This window comes from Garra rufa, chromosome 1 (genome assembly GCF_049309525.1).
Source record: "Garra rufa chromosome 1, GarRuf1.0, whole genome shotgun sequence".
NCBI lineage: Eukaryota > Metazoa > Chordata > Actinopteri > Cypriniformes > Cyprinidae > Garra > Garra rufa.
In genome coordinates this window covers 57643951-57666986 of record NC_133361.1, presented here as the reverse complement: position 1 = coordinate 57666986, position 23036 = coordinate 57643951, and the positions used below count along the sequence as shown (strand labels likewise).

General features: G+C 38.2%; 1 protein-coding gene across 3 annotated transcripts in view; it reads left to right on the top strand.

The window, feature by feature from the left end:
- tex2 (testis expressed 2) overlaps positions 1-23036 on the top strand; it is a 48636-nt gene that overhangs the window by 22008 nt on the left and 3592 nt on the right. Inside the window, exons 1-10 of one of the 3 annotated variants that reach the window (XM_073843272.1) lie at positions 5638-5773; positions 11797-13363; positions 14594-14794; positions 15223-15541; positions 16213-16421; positions 17167-17310; positions 17389-17488; positions 19602-19722; positions 20368-20478; positions 20633-20842. In XM_073843272.1, coding sequence (XP_073699373.1) covers positions 11822-13363; positions 14594-14794; positions 15223-15541; positions 16213-16421; positions 17167-17310; positions 17389-17488; positions 19602-19722; positions 20368-20478; positions 20633-20842 — 2957 coding nt within the window. In that variant the 5' untranslated portion in view covers positions 5638-5773; positions 11797-11821. Of the gene's footprint in view, positions 1-5637; positions 5774-11796; positions 13364-14593; positions 14795-15222; positions 15542-16212; positions 16422-17166; positions 17311-17388; positions 17489-19601; positions 19723-20367; positions 20479-20632; positions 20843-23036 lie in introns of those variants that run through there. The other 2 variants (XM_073843276.1, XM_073843263.1) reach the window with 2 other exon arrangements.

Genomic DNA, 23036 nt, shown 5'->3' with positions numbered 1-23036 from the left:
GATGGCAATCACAGAGGTCAGATGTTTCTTGTAGTTGGCCACCAGGTTTACACACATCTCAGGAGGGATTTTGTCCCACTCCTCTTTGCAGATCCTCTCCAAGTCATGACCTCTCCAAGGTTTCAAGGCTGACACTTGGCAACTCGAACCTTCAGCTCCCTCCACAGGTGTTCTATGGGATTAAAATCTGGAGACTGCTTTGGCCACTGTAGGACCTTAATGTGATTCTTCCTGAACCACTCAGGCCTTGGCCGTGTCTTTTGGGTCATACCCATCCACGACCCATTTTCAATGCCCTGACGGCCTTCAGTGCCCTGGCCCTGACGTACATGGCCATCGTCCCTGTGATGCGGTGTAGTTGTCCTGTCCCCTTAGCAGAAAAACACCCCCAAAGCATAATGTTTCCACCTACATGTTTGACGGTGGGGACGGTGATCATTGAAATTCCATGAGGTGAGATCTTGCATGGAGCCCCAGACAGAGGGAGACAGTTATTTTGTGTTTCTTCCATTTGCGAATAATTACACCATCTGTTGTCATCTTCTCACCAAGCTGCTTGTAGATGGTTTTGTAGCCCATTCCACTGTTGTGCAACTCTATAATCTTGTCCTTGACATCCTTGGACAACTCTTTGGTCTTGGACATAGTGAAGTGTTTGGAATCTGATTGATTGATTGATTGCTTCTGTGGACATGTGTCTTTTATAAAGGTAACAAACTGAGATTAGGAGCACTCCCTTTAAAACAGTAATCCTAATCTCATTTTGGAACCTATTTACAAAATCAGCAGGGGATCAAATATTTTTTTTTCCCTCACTGTAGGTATGTGTTATATATACACACAGCAAAACAATTAACAAATAAAACATTTAAAAAAAATTGTAATCAGTATAAAAAACTAATTAAAATACGTACGTGGCACAAAATGCTAGATTTTCATTTAATAGGCATTAATGCTGGATATAGGGATGGCGAAAACTAAAAAATTTCTTGACCGACCACCGAGCCTCATTAGCCGGTTGAAACCGGTTAACCGATTAGTTTAAAATATGGTACGCTATTTGAAATAACAGCCATTTCGAGCCGCGCCTGCAATTTCGCAACTCTGTCGCATCTCTCTGCCGCTCTGCCTCCCGCACACACACACACACACACACACACACACACACACACACACACACACACACACACACACACACACACACACACACACACACACACACACACACACACACACACACACACACACACACTGCCACTCACGTCACTTTTTAAAAATCCCCTAGGATATTATTTTTGTTGAAATTAAACGAGTAAATTACTATTTAAAAAATTGGTTGTTAGTAGGACTGGACCAGAATATTCAAATCGAATATTCGTTCGGTGGGTTGGCATTCGATTTTAAATTTTGAGATTCAATATTCGTTTTTTTTTTTTCCATACACCTTGCATCCCCCGCAAAACGGTTCTCATTTGCGCTTAAATATGAATGAAGAAGATCAGACTGCCGCGCCACTAACAGAAAAAGCAAAAAGAAAAAAAAAAAAAAAAAAGAGAGAGAGAAATTGAGTAATATTTGAGAGACACTATAAAGTACAGTCGGGCCCACTTAAATGGTTTAAGCAAAACTAGGGCTGTGACTGTCGTAATGACAACTGCGCCTCTGCTTTAAATGCACGCAGCTAAAGCTGACCGCAAAGCCCCAGCAAAAATAATTACCATGAATGTGTCGGGGAAAAAGTAGGGAGATATTTGAATTATTTATTAAAAAACTGGTATTTGACACAAAGATGAAGTTGATCCTGATGCCATTTGCTCATTGACGCGGCTTTAATACCTACATGCATATGCATTAGGCCTATAGCTATTGGATTTGGAAGAGTTTTGTTTTCGATTTGAATTATTTAAATTATTTTTTTTACAGTTTCGGATGATATATTAGTCTTACCTTTATGAGCAAAAATGAAGTTTCACATAGCGCTGGCTGGCGCTTCCATGTTCTGCAAAGCGTGCTTATATCTATGGGTTTTAATTGAAATCGTGATGACTTGGTCGTTACTTTAAAAAACAAAAACTTAAATTTAACAAATAAAAAGTGTTCCAAATATATGTCTAAATTAACTTTATAACCTAAATAAACGAAAATAAAAGTAATCACTTTGCTATTAAAAACAGCAGCTGTGCAGTGGGGAAGAGAAAGAGAAAACAGACCGGTTCCAGTCGGACTTGGGCCAGTAATTCTGATGAGCTGTCGGAGAAGGTCCGGGCGAGGTTTTAGTAATGTTTGCAACGAATGTTTCATAAATAGCCGATTTAACATTATTATTTAGGCTAGATTCATATTTAAATGTATTATTTATTTGATTTATTTTAGCGTTTTGTAGGCTGATTGTTCGCTGACAGACGTGCTCAAATAAACACGCACGTTTGTTAATAATGTTTGGGCCTCATTTATTTTGGGTTTCAACATAATATACATAGGCTGTGTATTTTATATAGGCTTATATACACAAACGTTATATATAATGTATATATATATATATATATATATATATATATATATATATATATATATATATATATATATTTATAAATAATTTAGATACGAATAATTTATTTATATATAAACACCGCGCCATTTATTTCGTTCTTCTTTTATTTAAATAGCCTACCCTTCACGGTGCCAGTAATTACTGTGCTAATTTCTGATTTGGGAGTGATTTGTTTGTTAAAATTTTTTAGGCTAACGTTACCTTATTAAAAGTATTGCACTTAACAGACATGTGTGTTTTGTATCACTAGCGCGGTGTCCGTTCATGAAGCGTATAAGCTCTGCCTGCGTGAGGCGCGTCGCATCCAGCAATGTTCTATTACAATTTATTAATTCTGAACGTGTGGTGTGTCCATATTGCACCAAAATGCACCACTGCACTCCCTCGGGTCCACAGCAAAAATCGTTTGGATGAACTGTTCTCGACATAATAAAAATGCAAACAGAAAGACATACAGAGATTCCTGCCTTTATTAGAGAGAAGAATATGTTCAGCCCCTCCCACCGAAGCTTCGAAGCTCAAAATATGGTATTCGGACCAGCCCTAGTTGTTAGACCGTTGTGTTCTTTTGTGTTGACATGCAGATGTTTGGATAGGCCTATTGGCCCATGTGCGCCGTTGCGCGCAAAGTTTGTATATTTTAAACACTTCCGAGGATAGTGGGGGTCACGAGTCACTGGCACGGTTATTTTGGGGGTCGTGAGCTGAAAAGTTTGGGAATCCCTGGCCTAATAGACTGCAACATGATAAAACCAATGGATAAAACAGGCACCTTCAGAATGCGTAAAAGACGCACCGGCACTTTTTTTTTTAACCGACTACCGACAACTTTGACCGGTTAATGTTGATACGGTCAACCACCGGTCAAACGGTCATCGGTTAACATCCCTAGCTGGATAACACTTTTGTCTTTTCAGTTAGCAATATATTGTTCACTTTAAGAAGTTTTGAGCTGTTTAATGTAATTGCATATTATGCACATGCATTTTATATTTCCTGGCTTTAAATCTACTTGAAAATAATTAAAATTGGTTTAAAAAATTAATCTTAAATTAGGTTCTTTAGGTTAGTTTCTCGCCAAGCACACATAGACATACGCCGCTGTAATACTGATGTAATGAAATCCAAGGTGATTATTTTTGCAATGCTCTAAACTTGGCTCAGTCAGTCAAAATCGGTTTTATAATTAAAATTTGAAAAAGTTTTCAACATCTAAAGTATAGTTTACTGACAGATGGCAAGGCACGTTTTAAAAAAGAATAGTGTTTATTGAAGGATTCTTTCATTTACTTGACATGAATGAAAGAATGATGTAAAAAGGATGTCATGTGGACAATTCTCTGAATGAGAGCAACGCAGAGAGAGAGAGAGAGTCTGTCTCAGCATTACAGTGCTGATTTGCAGTACTGGCATAGATTCAGCACTCGCATTCAATTAATGTGAACGTCCTCTGCCAATCTCAGGAAACATCAAAACAGTGCAGCCAGACACAAGCCTGGTAGGTTTTAGTTGTGTGTTTGTGTTCTTACATTTACCAGAACACAGGAACACACACAGGCTGAAATGGACCTTTCTTACATTTCCGGGTTTCTCATAGCGAAAGTTGTCATACAGTGAGGGGGAAGTTATTTGAGCCCCTGCTGATTTCGTACGTTTACCCACTGACAAAGAAATGACCAGTCTATAATTATTTGAACAGTGAGAGTCAGACTAACAACAAAAAATCCAGAAAAACGCATTTTAAAAAGTTACAAATTGATTTGCATTTTAATGAGTGAAATAAGTATTTGATCCCCTCTCAATCAGCAAGATTTTTGGCTCCCTGGTGTCTTTTATACAGGTAATGAGCTGAGATTAGGAGCACTCTCTTAAAGGGAATGCTCCTAATCTCAGTTTTTTACCTGTATAAAAGAATGAGGAATCAGCCCAGAACTACACAGGAGGATATTGTCAATGATCTCAAGGCAGCTGGGAACATAGTCACCAAGAAAACAATTGGTGACACACTCCGCTGTGAAGGACTGAAATCCTGCAGCACCTGCTCAGGAAAGCACATGTACAGGCCCGTCTGAAGTTTGCCAATGAACATCTGAATGATTCAGAGGAGAACTGGGTAAACGTGTTGTGGTCAGCTTTTTGGCATCAACTCAACTCTGAAAGCTGCCTATGACCCCAAGAACACCATCCCCACCGTCAAACATAGAGGTGGAAAAATTATGCTTTGGGGGTGTTGCTAAGGGGACAGGACAACTGCACCACATCAAAGGTATGATGGACGAGGCCATGTACCGTCAAATCTTGGGTGAGAACCTCCTCCCCTCAGCCAGGACATTGAAAATGGGTCGTGGATGGGTATTCCAGCATGGCAATGACCCAAAACACACAGCCAAGGCAACAAAGGAGTGGCTCAAAAAGAAACACATTGGCCTAGCCAGTCTCCAGACCTTAATCCCATAGAAAATCTGTGGAGGGAGCTGAAGGTTCGAGTTGCCAAACATCAGCCTCAAAACCTTCATGACTTGGAGAGGAGGGGGACAAAATCCCTGAGTTGTGTGCAAACCTGGTGGCCAACAACAAGAAACATCTGACCTCTGTGATTGCCAACAAGGGTTTTGCCACCAAGTACTAAGTCATTTTTGCAAAGGGGTCAAATACTTATTTCACTAATTTAAATGCAAATCAATCTTTTTTTTAAATGTGTTTTTCTGGATTTTTTGGTTGTTATTCTGTCTCTCACTGTTAAAATAAACTTACTATTCAAATTATAGACTGATCATTTCTTGGTCAGTGGGTAAACGTACAAAATCAGTAGGGGATCAAATAATTTTTTTCCTCACTGTAAAGCCATACACATTTCAGTGCACAGTACATATTCTTAATATCACTTACAACATGGTTAAAAAGAATAAAGACTGTTTATACTGTTACACACACAACATAGGCTTAAAGGCCAAAGTACAAGTTTGTCCTTTGTTGCTCTCCGTCTTGTGAACAGTGCATGTGATATATTTTTCGTCATAAGCACAGTCAGCTGACCACATGGACTTTGACTGTTTTGAGTACTCAGGAGGTCTACTAGGTAGTGTGCACAATGAACACGTCCATTAAGGCTCACGGTCAATGGAGTATACAGCACTTTGAACGGCCTGCACACTCAACTGTGCGCTAGACGGAGTGGAGTGCGAAATGAAGTGTAACCAGGCCTTAAATGCTCAATTTTAAGTAAGTTATTAATTAGGCTAGTGTCATTTCATCATGTACACAGCTTAACACATTAACTACACACGAACACTATGGATAAAAGCGTTTGGTAAATGATTAAATGTAAAGGTTATTTCTGTTTATTTTCTGAATTAAATTAAGTAAATTATATTCTTTAGTAATCAATCTGTAATTTCACTGATAGTTTTTTCAGTTCTTTTATTGCCCACCCCATATGACAAATTAATCAGAATGTTTATACATATACAGTATGTTAGTAAGATATTATTCATAAGCTATTTAGAGGCTATTTTGATCCACTAAATGTCCACTCTGTTATTGTTTGTTCTGTCACCTCAGTGATCTAACTGGGATGGACCTCTGAATTTTGGTTCATTATGCATATATATTTCTAGTAATCAAAAAAGGACCTTAGACCACCAACCACCAAACTCGAGTCAAACCCTACTCTTTAAACTGAATTTAGGGTACGTTTAACAACGATTCTAAGGATGGTTTTGTAGTAAATGAATGTTGAGTGTGTCTTTCAGAAACATTCTGCTCATGTGCACCTTTAACTGTGAAATGTGATTTTAAAGAAATAGTCAATTATGGTAAATGCCATACTTTTGGTGATATATCACTAGTACTGTATCAAATATCTCTTGCTTCACTCAGAGCCAGGCCAAAGGGTACCACATTGTTGGAAGGACATGTAAAGAGCCTATGTGGAGTTCATTTGAAATGATGAAAATTACAGAGCTGCTTCTGGCTGTGTGCCCTAGTTGAGCACTCTGTCTCTCAGTTGAAGAAATACATTTGATGTGATGTCTCATCTCTTTGCTGTCGTTGTTTTAGTGCTTTACCCTTGACTGCTTTGATCAGCTTTAAATTCAGCATTCTCTTTTGCTCCCTTTGTTTTCCTTGTTGTTAGAAACTTCAAACAGCTCTTGTCCCAGTACAGCAGTCACTCCCTTCAAAGACTGCCTTTATTATTTATTCTTAAGACAGTTTTAGTCAGCTCAGAGAGATCATTGCTATATGTAGGAAAGTAAGTCAAATTGCCAAATATAATCAGTGGAAATATGGGATGACTAATTACTGTGGTTCTTAGATGTTGGGAGACAGACTAAATAATTCTCAAGAATTTCTTGTGTGTGGTCAGCCATGCCAGCAGGATATGTTTTAGTTTAGAAGCTGCATTAGCTTTCCTAAATAATCATTAAGCTCTCCTCCCTGTGGACCGAAGACCAGCTGTCCTATGGGAAAACTGTTAACAGCTATTTGCCTGCCACTGTTGACTTAACAGTAATCTTGTTTCCCTCATGTAGGGAAGCCGAATGCCCAGAATTCTGTAGTGAGAGTGATTTCACTTGACTGGCGTTAGCTATGGCTAATGCATTGATCCAGCGTTATTCTGGTGCAGCATTACTCTTTAGTTGAGCCTTTGTAAGATTGTGTACAGATCATTTCAACACTGTTCTACCTACATGTTTTACAAAATGACCAGAGAATTTGAATAAAAAGCATTATTTTGTGGAAAACATTAGAGAACAGTAATCACTGTTGCACGAAAGAAGATTACAATTAAAATTTTGGAGGAATCTCTGTCAGAAATTACTAGGAGGTTTAGAGGCTATTACTTTTAAATGACTTCAGCACATCTACTGCCGCAGGTTTCGTGCACTGCTCTTGTGTTATCTTGATCCATTCTTCTTCATAGTTTGGTAAATCTGGTTGGTTTCTTAGCCATAACATTGTCGTCAAGGATTTTCCAGAGATCAGGTTTAGATCAGGACTCTGGGCCAGCTATTTATTTATTTCAGTGTTCTTAGCCTCAAGGAACTGCTGTACCTGTTTTGCAGTGTGATGGGGATATTTTCTTGCATAAAAATTGCAGGGTGATTGCGAGATGCTTGGGATAGAACTGCATGTTGCTGAAGGAGGTTCTGATAAACATGCCCAAACCATGACACGTCCTCCTCCTTGCCGAGACAGATTCTTACCCTGTTTAGTACTCAGGGCTCGCAAAATGTCAAAATCTCTGGTAGCCCTTCGGGCAGGTACTCTTTAGTAGGGATGCACCGATCCTTATCGGCCGATCATGCTTGCGCGTTTTGTCAGTAAAGCCGGTTCTGTAATCAGCGGTAAATGCCATCAGGTGCGTGATTTCATGTTGAGCCGTATATACTACACACAGCCGTTGTTTGATTACTGATTACAGAACTGGCTTTACTGACAAAACGTGCAAGTGATCGGCCGATACGTATCGGTGCATCCCTACTCTTTAGATTTTGGTAGCCCGAAAATCAATTTAACTAGCCCAAATTAAAAAAGACCATTTTTTTAAAATATAGAAAATCAGATAGGTGTCTAAATGTCAATTAAAAATATTTTCAATACACAAATATCAACAAATATCAAGGAAGTAATTTTATTTCACTATTTACAGGGTAACGGCAGAATTTTTAAATATCAGTTTAAGGCAATTTATGACCCTTTTTAAGAGCTGCACAAACAGTATGAGTGGGGTTGGACAAGGTATGGTAACATATTAAGCCATAAAATTACATGATTTACAGTGCAGATACAGGTTTTAACAAAAAAACTTATACAACGGCATTTCAGCCTTTGAATTGAATAAATCTTTATATAATAGTATAATAATAGTATATAATAATATAATAGTATATAATTTATTATATTTATTTTAAACATAAATATTACTTAAGTCTTAATTGTTTAGATTTTTAGAAGGCACATTAACTTTTCACATTTACAACTGTGAGTTTGCTTCATAAAAACATGGGTCAATATTTGCAATAATCAGACCATCAACAGCTGAAAAATTTATTGAAAATGCAAATTCATTCTCTGCCACGAGGTTGTGCTTTAGGAGCGCTGAAATATTACTGTTTTCCTAGTAACGACTGTACACAAAGCAGCACTGCCCTCATTAACGCTGTTTTATCAGGTTTTAAAGGTAAGATGAAATGAAAATGCCAACGACGTGATACTGAGGACAATCGGTTTCCTTCAGATACAATCATATAAAGACATCCATGACACATTTTGACTTTGAAATGTGTAGCACACATATTTATTCAGTGACATAATTGCCTTTTGAAGTTTAATCTAGCCCTATTGCAATTCTTGTCTTTCTGTCCCCAACTGTAAGACCTCTTAAAATTATAATTAAGACTTTTCTTATACTATTTAATGTATTTAAAACTTTTTATGGTCTTAAATTTGATACAACTGAATTGAGGAGTTTTTAAGGATCTGCAGGAGCCCTCTCCTTTAAGATAGCCCATCAGGCAGGCCGGTGAAACATTTGGTAGCCCGACTGGAAAACACAATAGCCCTGGAACGTCGGGCTAGCGATTTTGCGAGCCCTGGTACTGAACTGGCAAGCAATTCCAACTGCAGTGTTTAACCAATTCCCTATAGAGACGACCAACCTTTTGGGGGGACTTGCATGAGTTAGTGACATTGTAAAGCTGCAATATTCAAGAAATCACATATTTAGAATGGCCAGCTTCTCTTGAAGTAAAAATTAGAGGAATGCTGCCAGTTAAATAGGGTTTTTTGTATAATTAAGGAAATTCGCACCAGGTGCCAGATTAACACCAATAACTTGGAGGTTTCTGTAAGTGTTCTGTAATTTTGATCAGAATCTAATTTTTCAAGCTTTTGATACTCTGCATAAAATATATATATTTTTTAATTAAACATCATCATTATGTTTCCACATCCTTCCAAAGCAAAACTTTTAAATCTTTCAAGACAAGTTTGACAAAAATTGGATTGAATTTTGATAATATGATCTGACATTGTTTCGCCAAAGCACTACTTCTGGTGAAATAGCAGTCTTGGAAGGCCTATCTGTAACATAAAATAAAATAAAAATCTTTTTTGGACTTATAAAAGACTGGTGGCAGCGACAGTGCATTGCACAGAAATAAACAATTTTGAAACAGAACAGCTGACTACACTAGCCATTACATATCACAACAATCATTTATTTTGATCAGGCTTTAGAATTACTAATAATTTTGGTTACTCGCATGTCGCAGCCATGGTAGTGTCCATATTTCACTGAAAAGCTTGTGTCCAGTTATGTCATTAATAATTGTGCCTACTGACATGATCACACACTTCATTGAAAACAAACAGTCACTTTGTTAAAGTTCTTTGGAAGGTATGCAGAGATTATATTCTTTCACAGCTAAGAACTGTTTTTGGTCTAACAAGGAAGTTTTGAGTTCTGAAACTTTCAGTATTATTTTATTGCACAATGACTCTTATGTGTCAAAAGAGCAAGGAATTTTCATTTCTCAATTCATGTACCCTTTAAGGGGTTTTTAGGTGTGTGCTGTGAAATTTGGCTTTGTTCTTGTTTTGATTCATGTCTTTTATTATGTCATGTCTTTTAGTTTGAAGTTTATTCCTGTTCATAGTCCAGTCTTGTTCATTGTTTCCTGTCCTTCAAGTTTCCTTTTCCTGTCTTGATTGTGCTCAGGTGTTGTGTCATTAGTTCTGTTGTGTGTTCATAGTCTACATGTTTCCTTTTGTCTGATGTCTAGATTTGGCTTAGATGTAACCCTCTTCTTTGGTGAGTGTCTTGTTTTGGGATTTGTCAAGTTAAAATTAAGTTTAGTTTGTTTCTAGACTTGGGTGTATTGGTTTTTGTATATCTTTTTTCTTTAGAAAAATAAATAAAGTACTTCATTTCACAACTTTGACTCACCTCAAAGTGGATTGTTCACAAACTGGTTACACTGGTATTGTTGCAGGTAAACTAGCTTGTCTTGTGTAGGAATGATGGGTGACTAGCTAAAAACAGCACAAATGTGTGAAAATGCACTTTATTTTGGTTACCAGTAATAGTTTTAAGTTGTCTTTTAAATGTGTAGTTCACCCAAAAATACATTCTGCCATCCTTTACTTAACCTCATGGCATCCTAGATGGATATGACAGATTTTTTTCAGATGAACACGAAGATTTTTAGGAAATAATTTGCCTAACAAAACTGTAACTCTTGGGTAAACTATCCCTTTATGCTTGTTACCAACAGCAGTGATTTCCCACAGTATTTTGTCAAGTGTTGTACACATTAAATAAATTCATTAATCTGGTTCACTTTGAGAAATCTAGAGCTCCAACACTTTATCAGTAATCAATTTGAACAGGGTTCAAAAAAAACTTTGCATTTACTTGTGAAGTTAACTCAAACTTCTCTGTAGTTGATTTGTCTTTGTCCACATTACATTCACGGTGTTATTTTCAGAAGGACAATCCATATAAAAAGGTTTATTTAGTTGCAGGGGCAATGCACATTAACATTACTGTAAGTATGCCAGAATAAGCACTTTTTGTCTGGAGACCCTTGACAGAATGTAAAAAAGCCATGCTTTTTTAACCTAAGTGTTAAACCCTCAAGCTTTTATTCTGGCACAAAACTACAGGGGAAGAGCTGTACGTTTCTGTGGCAACAGGTCAACAAACTTTTCTCATTGTGAAATGCTGTAAACCCCTGTCCACAAAAATTTTAGATATGATGCAAATGTGAAAGTTAAGTGAATGGTACACGTTGCATTCCCAGATGCAGGCTAAGCTCAGAGCACATATAGAGCCTAAGTTTCCAGTATTAACTGAGACGGTAAGAGCTGCATCTTAAGCTGCACATAGCTTAGCTTCACTGAGAAATATGCAGTGCAACAAACTGTGTACTTCTCAAATTAAATCACATCCTTTTGCTTTTTAATAATCACACTGTCATATCGCAATTTTAATTCCATTGACAGATGCTTGTCAAAGCAATGGCACCAGTGTTATAGATCTTCTATTAGGGGATTTGTTTTTGATACGTTTTAAAACTAATGAGGGCCTTCACAGTCTAGGAAAGTAATGGGAAAAATTTGACCTGGACCAACCTGTTTTTGTTTTTTTTTGTTGTTGTTTGTTTGTTTTCAGTATAGGGATGATTACTTGAATAAAGAGTGTGTATTATATGTAACTTTATTCTTCTCTGCAACCACAGGCTCTGAGTTCTTTTGAGTGGTGCCATGACCAGTCAAGGTGGTGACCATGCAGACTCACTAAGATCCCCTTCTTCATCATCATCATCTGGGTCCTCAGCAGCCCGTAAGCTGCAGGTGCAGCGCTCGCTCTCCCGAGATACCATTACCATACACTTTTCTGCAAAAGGAAATGAGGAAGAGGAGGAGGAAGAAGAGCTCTACAGGCTAGCGGCTTCCCCTTCTGGCCTTGATACTGAAGATCAGACTGTAGTTACAGCTCAGGAGGCCAGTGAGGAGCTTCTCTCTGAAGGACTGGAAGCAGACATGGTCACAGGACTGTCACCCCAGAGCCATAGTTCAGCCATGGCTATACAGCACCCCAACATTAGCTTGGGTCGCACGTCCACTTCTAGTCTTGCTAGTTTCTCATGGCCCTCTGAACAGAGGTCGACTGCTTCGGTACCTTCTACCCATTCAGCATCCTCCAGCTCATCCCCAGCCAAGGCCTCTGGCCTTCCCTCAAAGCCCTTCCTTAGCCTAGTCAAGTCCCTTTCCACTGAGGTGGAATCTCGTGAGGTTGCTCCACAGCCGACAAGGCACCGGCATTTGATGAAGACACTGGTTAAGTCTTTGTCCACAGACACTGCTCGGTCCGAGCAGGAAGCTTCATCGACTCATCGGCCCCCAGATTCCCGGCTCAATCTGCACCTCTTCAAACCTTTCACCCAGACTCGTGTTCATGCTGCCAGTGGAGACTCCAAAACTGCTCCGTCATCCCCCCTCACCTCACCCGATAGCCGCTCCTTCTTCAAAGTTCAGGAGGTGGAGGCACGTATTGAAGATACAAAGCGGCGTCTGTCGGAGGTCATGTGTGAGCCCCTTCAGCTGCTCAGCAAAATCATTGGCGAGGAATCTGGTGGCTTTAGCGCAAACACTTCCACATCCACAACTGCAGGAGTCTCTTACCGGTCCAGGAACCTTTCCTCCAGCGCCTCTGAACTCTCCAACCTGTCTGCCCTCAATGGCCACTCAGAAAGCAACAATAACTACTGCATCAAAGAAGAGGAAGACCTGGAGGGTGAAAGTCCTCTTGAGGGCCCAACTGTTGAGCTGCCTTTGCACAAGTCACCTTCTCTGGGCTTGGACAGGTGTTTTATGTCAACGCTTGCTCGTCAAGAAGATGAAGAATTTTGCGAGCTCTACACTGAAGACTTTGAACTCTGCGCTGACACAGAGTTAGATGGAGAAGAGCCTCGTTCATCCCAAGTCCGACGAGGGAGTACAGGGGGATGTAGTGAGGAACCAACTGAAGGAGGGGAGGAGGAGGAGGAAGATGATGAGCCTCCAGGAGTACCCCACAATGCACTGATTCTTCTTATATCTGTAGTTTATGGTTGCTTTGTGTTGCCACTGCCTACATATGTGTATTGGGTGCTGATGGGAGTGGTGGCAGGTTTCATGCTAGCCATTTTGGTGGTGTGGTTATCAGCAAGAAGCAGATCTTCATATGGCCGTCATGGCAGCTGGAGCAGACGAGAGAAATTGAACAGGGTTCCTCTGGATATCAAAGAACCAACCATCTACAAGGTGGGTTCCGCCCTTCTGCCGAAGATAATTCTCGTGCTGTGGTTAAAGGTGTGGTTTTGAAGAATTAGAAGTTAACCTGGCAGTTTGACATTATTTTTGTCTATTCACTTTGAATTTCCCCATGCTTTTATTAAGATATTTGATCATTCTGCCAGTTATACAACTGCCTAGCTTAGAAAATTTGTCCTCATATTCTCAGTTTTACAAATTCTAAATAAACTTAAAAAAACAACAACATGCTGAATGATGTCAACGAGTATTAAGTCTAGCTTCCAAAGTACGCCTTAGTACTCACAAGGAATCCAAACTGTATTTTCCAGAAAGTACATTGGCTTTTTAATGTGCTTCTCTGCCTCACATACCAACAGTCTGTTGTTGTTGACACTTGAGACAGTTGACCAAAATCGTACTAGGGTGAAGAATGTTAACCAGAGTCTTTAAAGGAGGTTGTTCAACTTCTGAGAATGGCTAAAGGCCTTCACAAAAAAAGCTAATGACCAGTTTATCTAGTGAGACCTGTGGCCTTGTTTGGCTTCTCCTGATAAAAAAAAATGATCTGGTCAGTTCTGCATTGCTTGCTTGAAGTAGAAGACGGTCACATGATAGTCACACTTTGATCAGTCACGCTAGGTCATGGTGAATGTTGCTGATGTCATGTTTTAATGCAGGACAACTCCTGTCAAGGGGCATTTATGAAAAATTAACAATATAATCAGGGATGTCTCCAGAGATAGTTGTGATGTATCAACCTTTGGATAATATGGTTTCTGGGACAAAGGCTTAATTTCAAGCAAGAATATTGTCTCAACAGCCGATTGTGAGCAAATTATAGCTACTGTCACAGGTACCAATGTTTTCATGCTTTAGAAAAGATGAATCCCTGCCTGGCCAAATGAGATTTTAGTTTGGACATAATAGTGAGGATCATGATTTTTTTTATATATATATATATATATATATATATATATATATATATATATAGCCATTTCTCTAAACTGAACTGAAGCAAAAATGTACCAGATTGTTGTAGTTTTTGTTCTTGTGGGTGTGATTGGGCCCAGATTGCCTTTTTATCACAAACAAACAAGTGAAAATTCACGTACTATTGCCATTTCTGTTGTGGGAATTTACTTTTATTTTTTTATGTAGTTAATGAAGTGCCAATTGTACTTAATCCCTTAATAACGTCTTATTCTTTTTATTGTAAAATGTTTGTGTTTATGTACTCAGGGTTGGATGAATGAGATATACAGCTATGACCCAGAGACATATCATGCCACACTCACTCACTCCGTGTATGTGCGCCTGGAGGGCTCTGTCCTGCGACTGTCCAAACCTAACCGCAATATTCCCCGCCGGGCAACCTTCAACGAGCTAAAACCTGACGTCACCTATGTTAGCCAGAAAATCTATGATCTCACCAACAGTAAGGTGGGTGGTAGACACGATCTTTCTGCACACAATATGTTTTGATGTTTTAAATTTCTGCAATTAATTCAACCTAGAGCACTTAATGTACAGGCCCCATTCAAACATTGTTTTGTAGAGAACATGTAAATTAAAGTTGGAAAATCTGTCTTTGACTTAAATTCTGTAATTTTTCTAATTAAATGATAGAATGTGACAAATATAACAGCACACCTTTATAATATTTCCATAATACATTTTTACACTTTTTTTTTCTTGCATCTAAGCATCTGTAATGCAGCAGTAAATTTGCATAAAACGAATGCATGAAATCTAAAATATTTCTAAAACATTGTTCTTTGGCCAAGCTTTTTAAAAACAAAACTTATTTAACCCTTTAAATGCATACTATTTAAACAAAGGAAGGTTACATTTGAGTTCTTGTATTACAGATCTACCTGGTGCCTCACAGCTTGGCCAGGAAAAGGGTGTGGAATAAGAAGTATCCCATCTGCATTGAGCTGGCCAAGCAGGATGACTTTCTGGCCAAAGTACAGGGAGATAAGTCTGAAGTGGTGGAAGAGAAGACCCTTGCAGCAGGAGACAGGCTGGAGCCTGTAGGCACTAGTGAGGAACCTAAGAGAGCGCACACAGAACCTGTGCTGTACCTGTTTGGGAGGACAGGAAGAGACAAGGAGGAATGGTTCAGACGGATGCTACTTGCATCCAAGCTGAAATCCGAAGCCAAGAAGCCCTCAGGCCTTCCTACAAGTAAAACCTCATTTACAAATGGTCCTTGATTTAAATCATTAGTACTTACTTGCATTAAAAAAGGTTTATTTGCGGTCACACTTTATATTAGGTGGCCTTAACTATTATGTACTTACATCAAAAAATAAGTACAATGTACTTAATGTGGTCATATTGCAAAACACTTTTGCTTCTATTGAGGTGGGATATGGGTAAGGTTAGGAACAGGTTTGGTGGTATGGGTGGGTTAGGGTGTAAGGGACGGGTCAACAGTGATAATTACAGACATTAATTACAAATGTAATTACATATAGGTTTTTAAAAATAAGTACAATGTAAAAACATGTATGTACACAATAAGTACATTGTACCAAATTATAAATTTAAATGTAAATGCTCCCTCAATTTTTGTATTATAAAAATTCAAAACGGCATTAGCTAGTTTTGTGAAATTTAATACCAAGGTAATGTAAGAAAGTATAGTTTTATAAATGTAAATAATTTTGTCGAAAATAAAACTTTACATAAAAAAAAAAAAAAAAATTTCAAAAGAAAATAATTTTTCATAAGTGAGGGCCATAAAACAGACTGTACCAGTATCCATATTCTTCTTTTTCTATTCAGTTTAATCATGTTGATGTTTATAGCTGTTCATGTTTTTAAAGAATAAGTAGTGTTATCTCTCTCGGCAGGCTGTCTGTCTCATAGCCGCAGCAGCAGTCGTGGCAGTCTGGATGAAGTGCTCCAGTCACATCCCAGACAAAAAGACCTTGATGCCAGTGTCAAACAGAAAGTTCTGGAATACAACGTTTACATGGCCAAATATGTCAGCCAATCTGCAGGCAGTCCCGCCACAAGCCCAGTTCAGAGTGCTGGAAGCAGCCCGGGAATCGTGAAAAAGGTCCACAATATTTTGCAACATGCATTTTCCTGAAAGCAGTAATCTTTTGTTTAAAACCTAAACATCAGCTAAAGCAAATCTACCTATCGAATTCTGAGACTCATACATCCAGACTTTGACAATGGCTATGTTTTCCTTCTCATATTTTTATGTGAATTTTTGGATATTGCATTAAAAAATGCTGGATGGAAATTAAGTCTGAAAACATGCATAAAAACTTGTACACTAAGTTGAGCCAGATAATTTATTTTTTTATCCAAAAACACAACATTCATAAACAATGAGGGAAACATTTACTAAATAATATTGTTGCAACAAAAGATTCATATGACTTTGCCTCAACAGATGATGTGACTAGATAAATGCACCAGTCTCATCGCACACCTTCTCAGATGCAAGATAACATGACACCCTTTGTTATTTAGTTTTGTCATGTATCATGTAGAAAAAAAGACCCACAGGCTTCCCCAATTGCAGCAACTTTCTTTATTATTAATTCTTGACAAGGAAGTGACGATTTTGTTCTATTGAGCACATGGGATGGAAATAATGCTTTATTTGCAAATGTTTTATGCAATTTACATGGCCTTTTTTGTAGCATATTTCAGGTGATTTAAAAAAATAATAGAAATGGCTCTACATTGCCAGTAAACAAAGAAATAGTTTAGTACTCTCCTGTAGTCTGTGTAGTCACCTTAGTGTCTTCCAAAGATGATCTATTTCCTATTCCTCTATTTCCAAACAGTTTCCAGCCAGTTGTGAGCAAGAGTCCGATTCCGAAGCCTGGGTCAATGCTCTTTTAGGTCGCATTTTCTGGGACTTTCTTGGAGAGAAATACTGGGCAGATGTGGTGTCCAAAAAGATCCAGAAAAAGCTGAGTAAGATCAGGGTGAGTATGGAAAGGTTTACATCTCACACCTGACTGCGCATTTGATTAAACGGTAACTTAGTGTCTTGATGATTACAGTTGCCATACTTCATGAATGAACTGACCCTCACAGAGCTGGACATGGGAATGTGTGTTCCTAAAATCCTCAGCTCCTCCAAACCATCTGTGGATCACAGAGGTAAGGCCTGGCTGTAATACTGATTTTTATTACTATTGCTTATACTGTTGTAAAGAAGAAATTATTAGCTCATAAGGGAAAATATTTATAATTTATTTTGATCAATAGAAAGTATTTCGGTTGACTGACAGACTCTCTTGAAGATAATACTGATGCCATGCCTTGTAAGAGCATGTCATAGTAATCGACATGATCATTGGCTCCAGTTTATGAGCATGAACTACAAACAACAACGTGTGCGTACACACAACACTTTTAACTAAACCAATCACTTATAATTATATGGGAACATTTTATACATTATATTATAGGATTAAAAGGGATCTGAATCTACATTTCTAAGCTTCTTTTGGTCTTAAACAGTCTTATCTTGCTGGTGTGTCTTTTCCGCTAATTTCAGATTAGGTATTTCCACAGACACTGGTTACCTAGTTAGCTTATTGGATTTTGGTGAATTATGTTGGGAATAATCAAGACATTGTTCAGATTATGTATTTCAAACAATTTGTCAAGATTTTGTCCTTAAAACGTTCTTTTAAGACTAAAACTACTTCCAAAACGTAATTTCGGAGCTAGTAACTGAGGCGTGAGCCATTGATAATTCAGTTATTAATGCAGTCTAATGTAGTTATTAGAGAGATTCATAGTAGCTGTGTGAAGCATGTGTATATTGTCCTGTCTGTCTCAACAATGTTTGGCATTGTAGTAGTGAAACCAATGAATTTAACTGCTTAAAAACAGTTAACTTACCATCTTTTTTTATCAAGTTTTTTTTTTTTTTTTAATCAAATGTAAATTCATGTCCCAGTCACATTTTCTTGGTTAAATTGCACACTTTTACAAGAAACAAAAAACAACTCTTTCTTATTGTTAAAAGTATTTTACATTAATTCCAAAATAATAACTCAAGGCAGTAACAATATTAACAATATGTTTTATTTGTGAACTTATATTCAGCTATTCTTTCAAATAGTTAACTTTTAACTGTGTTTTAATTTTTTGGATCATCACTTTTTTTTTATTACTATACATTTTTGTCTCATCCAATAGATATATCGATGAATAGCAACATTACTGTTTGTGCATTTGGCAGACAGCTTTTATGTAATGCGACTTGGATTGCATTCAGGGTACACATTTCATCAGTTCATGCCTTCCCTGGTATTTCAACCCTTGACCTTGTTGTGGCACTATGTACTCTTTGAGCTGCAGGGATGTTACCAGTGCTAAAACTCACTTACAAAAGACTTTGGCAACATACATGAGGCCCATAGCAAGATTCACCAGGTTACATTTTCACACAAGGTGCCTAACTGGCATTAAAAAATTAATAAACGGCAAGCAAACAAATACACAAGGTGCCTAACTAAATTTTAAGTTTGGGTCCTTTTAGCAGTGTCATGAGATCTTGTCCATCTCTATATTTTACTGCTGATTTGATTTGTGCCTCGGCCACAGTCAAGCTATATATGCACTGTACTGAGCAGCACCCCTACAGCGAGTATGTATGATTTGGTAAATGGCCAGACTCCTGCCAGCTTGTTAAACTTCTCGTTCGTCATCTAGGAAGCAGCCCGCTGAGCTCAGAGGATCAGTGTCTCTCTGAGCCAATCAGAGTGGAGCAAACACAAGTACTGACCTTTCACTCACTCAGGAGGAAGTGTGCGTCATGACGGCATGGCTTTTAAGATTTCCGGGGGTTCACGAGCAACTTCTGCATGAATTTAATCAGTGTAAACACATGCTGGGTGTAGAATTCCAGCCCACTTGATTTGGTGCAGAGTTTTCAAATCAGGAAAATATAAAGGAAATAGAGTTCTTTGCTTGATTTCAAGGGACTGGTAGCCTGTTGTGTCAGAATAGTAATCGTAATAGTCAAAGCAATCGTGTTTTTTGTGAAACTTGATAAAATAGGAAAAAAATAAATATCAGTAATATAATTTAGATGTATCGATTTCAAATTTTAGAGAAACACAGTGAGCTGTCCAGGAAATGGTTATTCTCTGGGAAGAGTTATGTTTATTTAACGCACTAGCATTGAGACCATTTTGAAATAAGATCAAATACATTTTGGGACCACTGCATAAACTACTGTTTGAATTTCCATTTACAGGCCTTTGGTTTGACTTGGAAATCTCGTACAATGGTTCCTTTCTTATGACTCTTGAAACCAAGATGAACCTGACCAGACTGGGAAAGGAGGGGGAAGGCCTTGGAGAACAGGGAAAAGAAGGGTAAGATGGATGAAATTTCAGAAGACAGATGTTCCTCATCTCTTGTTCTAAATATTTGGGCTTTTGCTTTTTTTTTTTTTGATATGCTGTGTTAATTAAATGGGTTATTTTTTCTGTTGGATGTATTTATCATTTACTCTTTTTTTACTGTTTTCTCTGGATTTCTTTTTGGATGTGAACTCTTAATGGTGAGTTGAATCAGGGCTTTTCTGAAATCTCTCATTGTATTGTACCTTGCTGCTGCTTAGAATTTTGCTCCATATATTAAACTAGCAGAAAGGCACTTCACCATTGCAACATCACCACATCCCTGCATGTGCTTGCAGAAGTTCTGTTTCAAGCCCTTGAATGAGCATCACATTGCATTCTGGGATTGCGACGAGTGATACATGTGATTCTTCATTTGTGTGTGGAACACGCAAACGATTACAGAAAACTGAAAACGTTACAGCTCAATGGGGTTCGGAACAGACCTTTCATCCTTATGAAGAAAATCTTTTTTTTGGTTACTGTTATCGGCTGTGTAAACTTCTCATCCTCAGCATGTGTGTGTTGTAGCTTTGCAAATTCCCTTGCTTTTTTCCCTTGCCAGTTATCATAGAAATATGCTGCATAAGCCTTTATTTGTTTGTATGCATGGAACAGACACAGACCACGCACTTACTTCCTGGCTGACAGTGATGAAGAGTCATCAAGCGCAGGATCTTCTGATGAGGAAGATGCTGTGGAAGTGCCTGAAATTCCAGGAGTGGAAGGGTGAGATTTCCTTTAATGTTAATTTATTACATGTTTGCTAATTTGACAGCTCTGAGACAAAATCTCTTGGGTTAAAGATGGCTACACACCAGATAAAGTTACTGAGGCAGAGCATACTGCTGGATTAACTGGCTCATGGCCTCTTTCTTCACAGTTATGTTGGGGGACACCGACCCAGCAAAATCATGCGCTTTGTGGACAAGATTGCCAAGTCAAAGTATTTCCAGAAAGCAACAGAAACAGAGTTCATTAAGAAGAAGATAGAGGAGGTGTCCAATACACCACTGGTCCTAACAGTGGAGGTTCAGGAGTGTCAGGGAACACTAGCTGTCAACATTCCACCACCTCCAACAGACAGGATATGGTACAGTGCTTCCTTTAATTTCCTTTTCACATTACTACCGCTACCGCACAGAATTATAGCCTGATAGTATCTTTGGGCATCCTGCAAGTTGCTAGCATGCCATCTGCTGGTCATTATTATTATTATTATTATTATTATTATTACTATTATTATTCCATGCCTATGTACAACTATATGCATTTAAAATATTATAGTGCATGGATAAAGCTCATGTAAAGAACATGTCCAGAATGTAATTAGAAATTACTTTTTGCTTAAATAAAATTGGGCCTCTTTTGGGATGATTTTTTTTGTGTCACAGCCAGTGCTGGGTAGTAACTATGCTATGATTCCAAAAATGATGTACTCAGGTTGTATTACATTTTAAAATACTAGTAATAAGACTACCGTTACTTTTTTCTTTATTACATTATTACACATCACATAAGTTCTTTGTCTTTCAAACTGATTAAATTGCACGTTTTATTGACCGTTTTATATTTTGAAGCTCTTTCACCTAATATATTTAATTTAAGTACCCTCTGAGCTTTTAAGATAGTAAGTAAATAAGTACACATGCATGTTCATGGTTTTCTCTTGGTTAGTATTCACATGACATGCAGGTAAACGAATAACATTTTTGCTTTTTTTTTTTTGTAAGTGTTTATTTTGATTATGTGACTTTTTTGTCAAATAGTTATTACCGTTTCATTAAACTCACGAACCCTCTGCAGTTCCTTCATGAACCCCAGTTTAAGAAATGACAATGTTTAATGCACTTGTTGTTAATAACAACAAATGGAATGTTTTCATTCATGTGTGTGTGTGTGTGTGTGTGTGTGTGTGTATATGTATATATATGTATGTGTGTGTGTATATATATATATATACACACACACACACACACACACACACCCACCCACACATACACACACACACACACAACAACAACAATTTCTAAACAATTGAACAATTCTGAAATAATGTCATCTTCACTCAACAGTTGAAGGAGTTTTGTCCCGTTTATACCATGCTACCAGAACACCTTTTCCACAAAATAACTAAGGCATTTCAACAAAAAAACATTATTTTGCAGAAAACACACTGATCAAAATTACAGAACACTTTCAGATACCTCCCAGTTATTGGTGTTAATCTGGCACCTTGTGCTAATTTCCTTGATTATCGGTCAACCCCTATTTAACTGACTCTGCAAGATGGTGAAACTCCGGCAGCAGGTTGTCCAAATGAAGGCCAAAGGGATGACCCTATCAGCCATAGCAAGACAAATTGGTCGTTCCAAATCTGTGATTTCAAGAATATTGAATCTTTACAACATCACAAACTCATTCAAGTCCCCCAAGAAGGCTGGTCATCCAGTTTAAGAGCATTTGGACTGAAAGCCCACTCTGCAGTGACCAAACCTCTCATAAGCAGAAAGAATCAAAAGGCTAGACTAAGCTTTGCTGAGGAGCATGTTGTGTGGACAGAGGAGAACTGGTCCAAAGTTCACTTCAGTGATGAAAGTAATTTTAATTTATTTGGGTCCGATGGGAAACATGTTTGGCGACAAATTGGAGAAAGACTGAACCCAAAGTGTGTAAAGAAGTCAGTGAAAAGTTGAGGTGGAAGTGTCATAGTTTGGGGCATGTTTTCTGCAGCAGGAGTTGGGCCTCTTATACAGCTACATGGCAGAGTGAATGCAAATGTTTATCAGAACCTTCTTCAACAACATATGGTTCCTTCCCTGCGTTCATCACCCAATCAGCCCGCAGTGTTCATGCAGGACAACGCTAAATGTCACACAGCAAAACGGGTAAAGCAGTTTCTTGAAACTGAAAACACTGAAATAATGGCATGGCCTGCCCAGAGTCCTGATCTCAACCCAATAGAAAACCTCTGTAAAATCCTTGGCGACAAAGTTATGGCCAAGAAACCCATTACAGTCACCGAACTGTGGAGGAGACTGGAAGAAGAGTGGACCAAAATCACACCAGAGCAGTGTGAGAGACTAGTGCTGTCCTGTGGCCACAGATGTGCTGAATTCATTCAGAGCAGACTTCAGAAAATTTTGTTGTAATCTTTTTCCATGCTACAGTCATTGTTGTTCTCTAATTTTGATCAGTGTGTTTTCTGCAAAATAATGATTTTTGTTGAAATGCCTTAGTTCTTTTGTGGAAAAGGTTTTTCTGGTAGCATGGTATAGACGGGACAA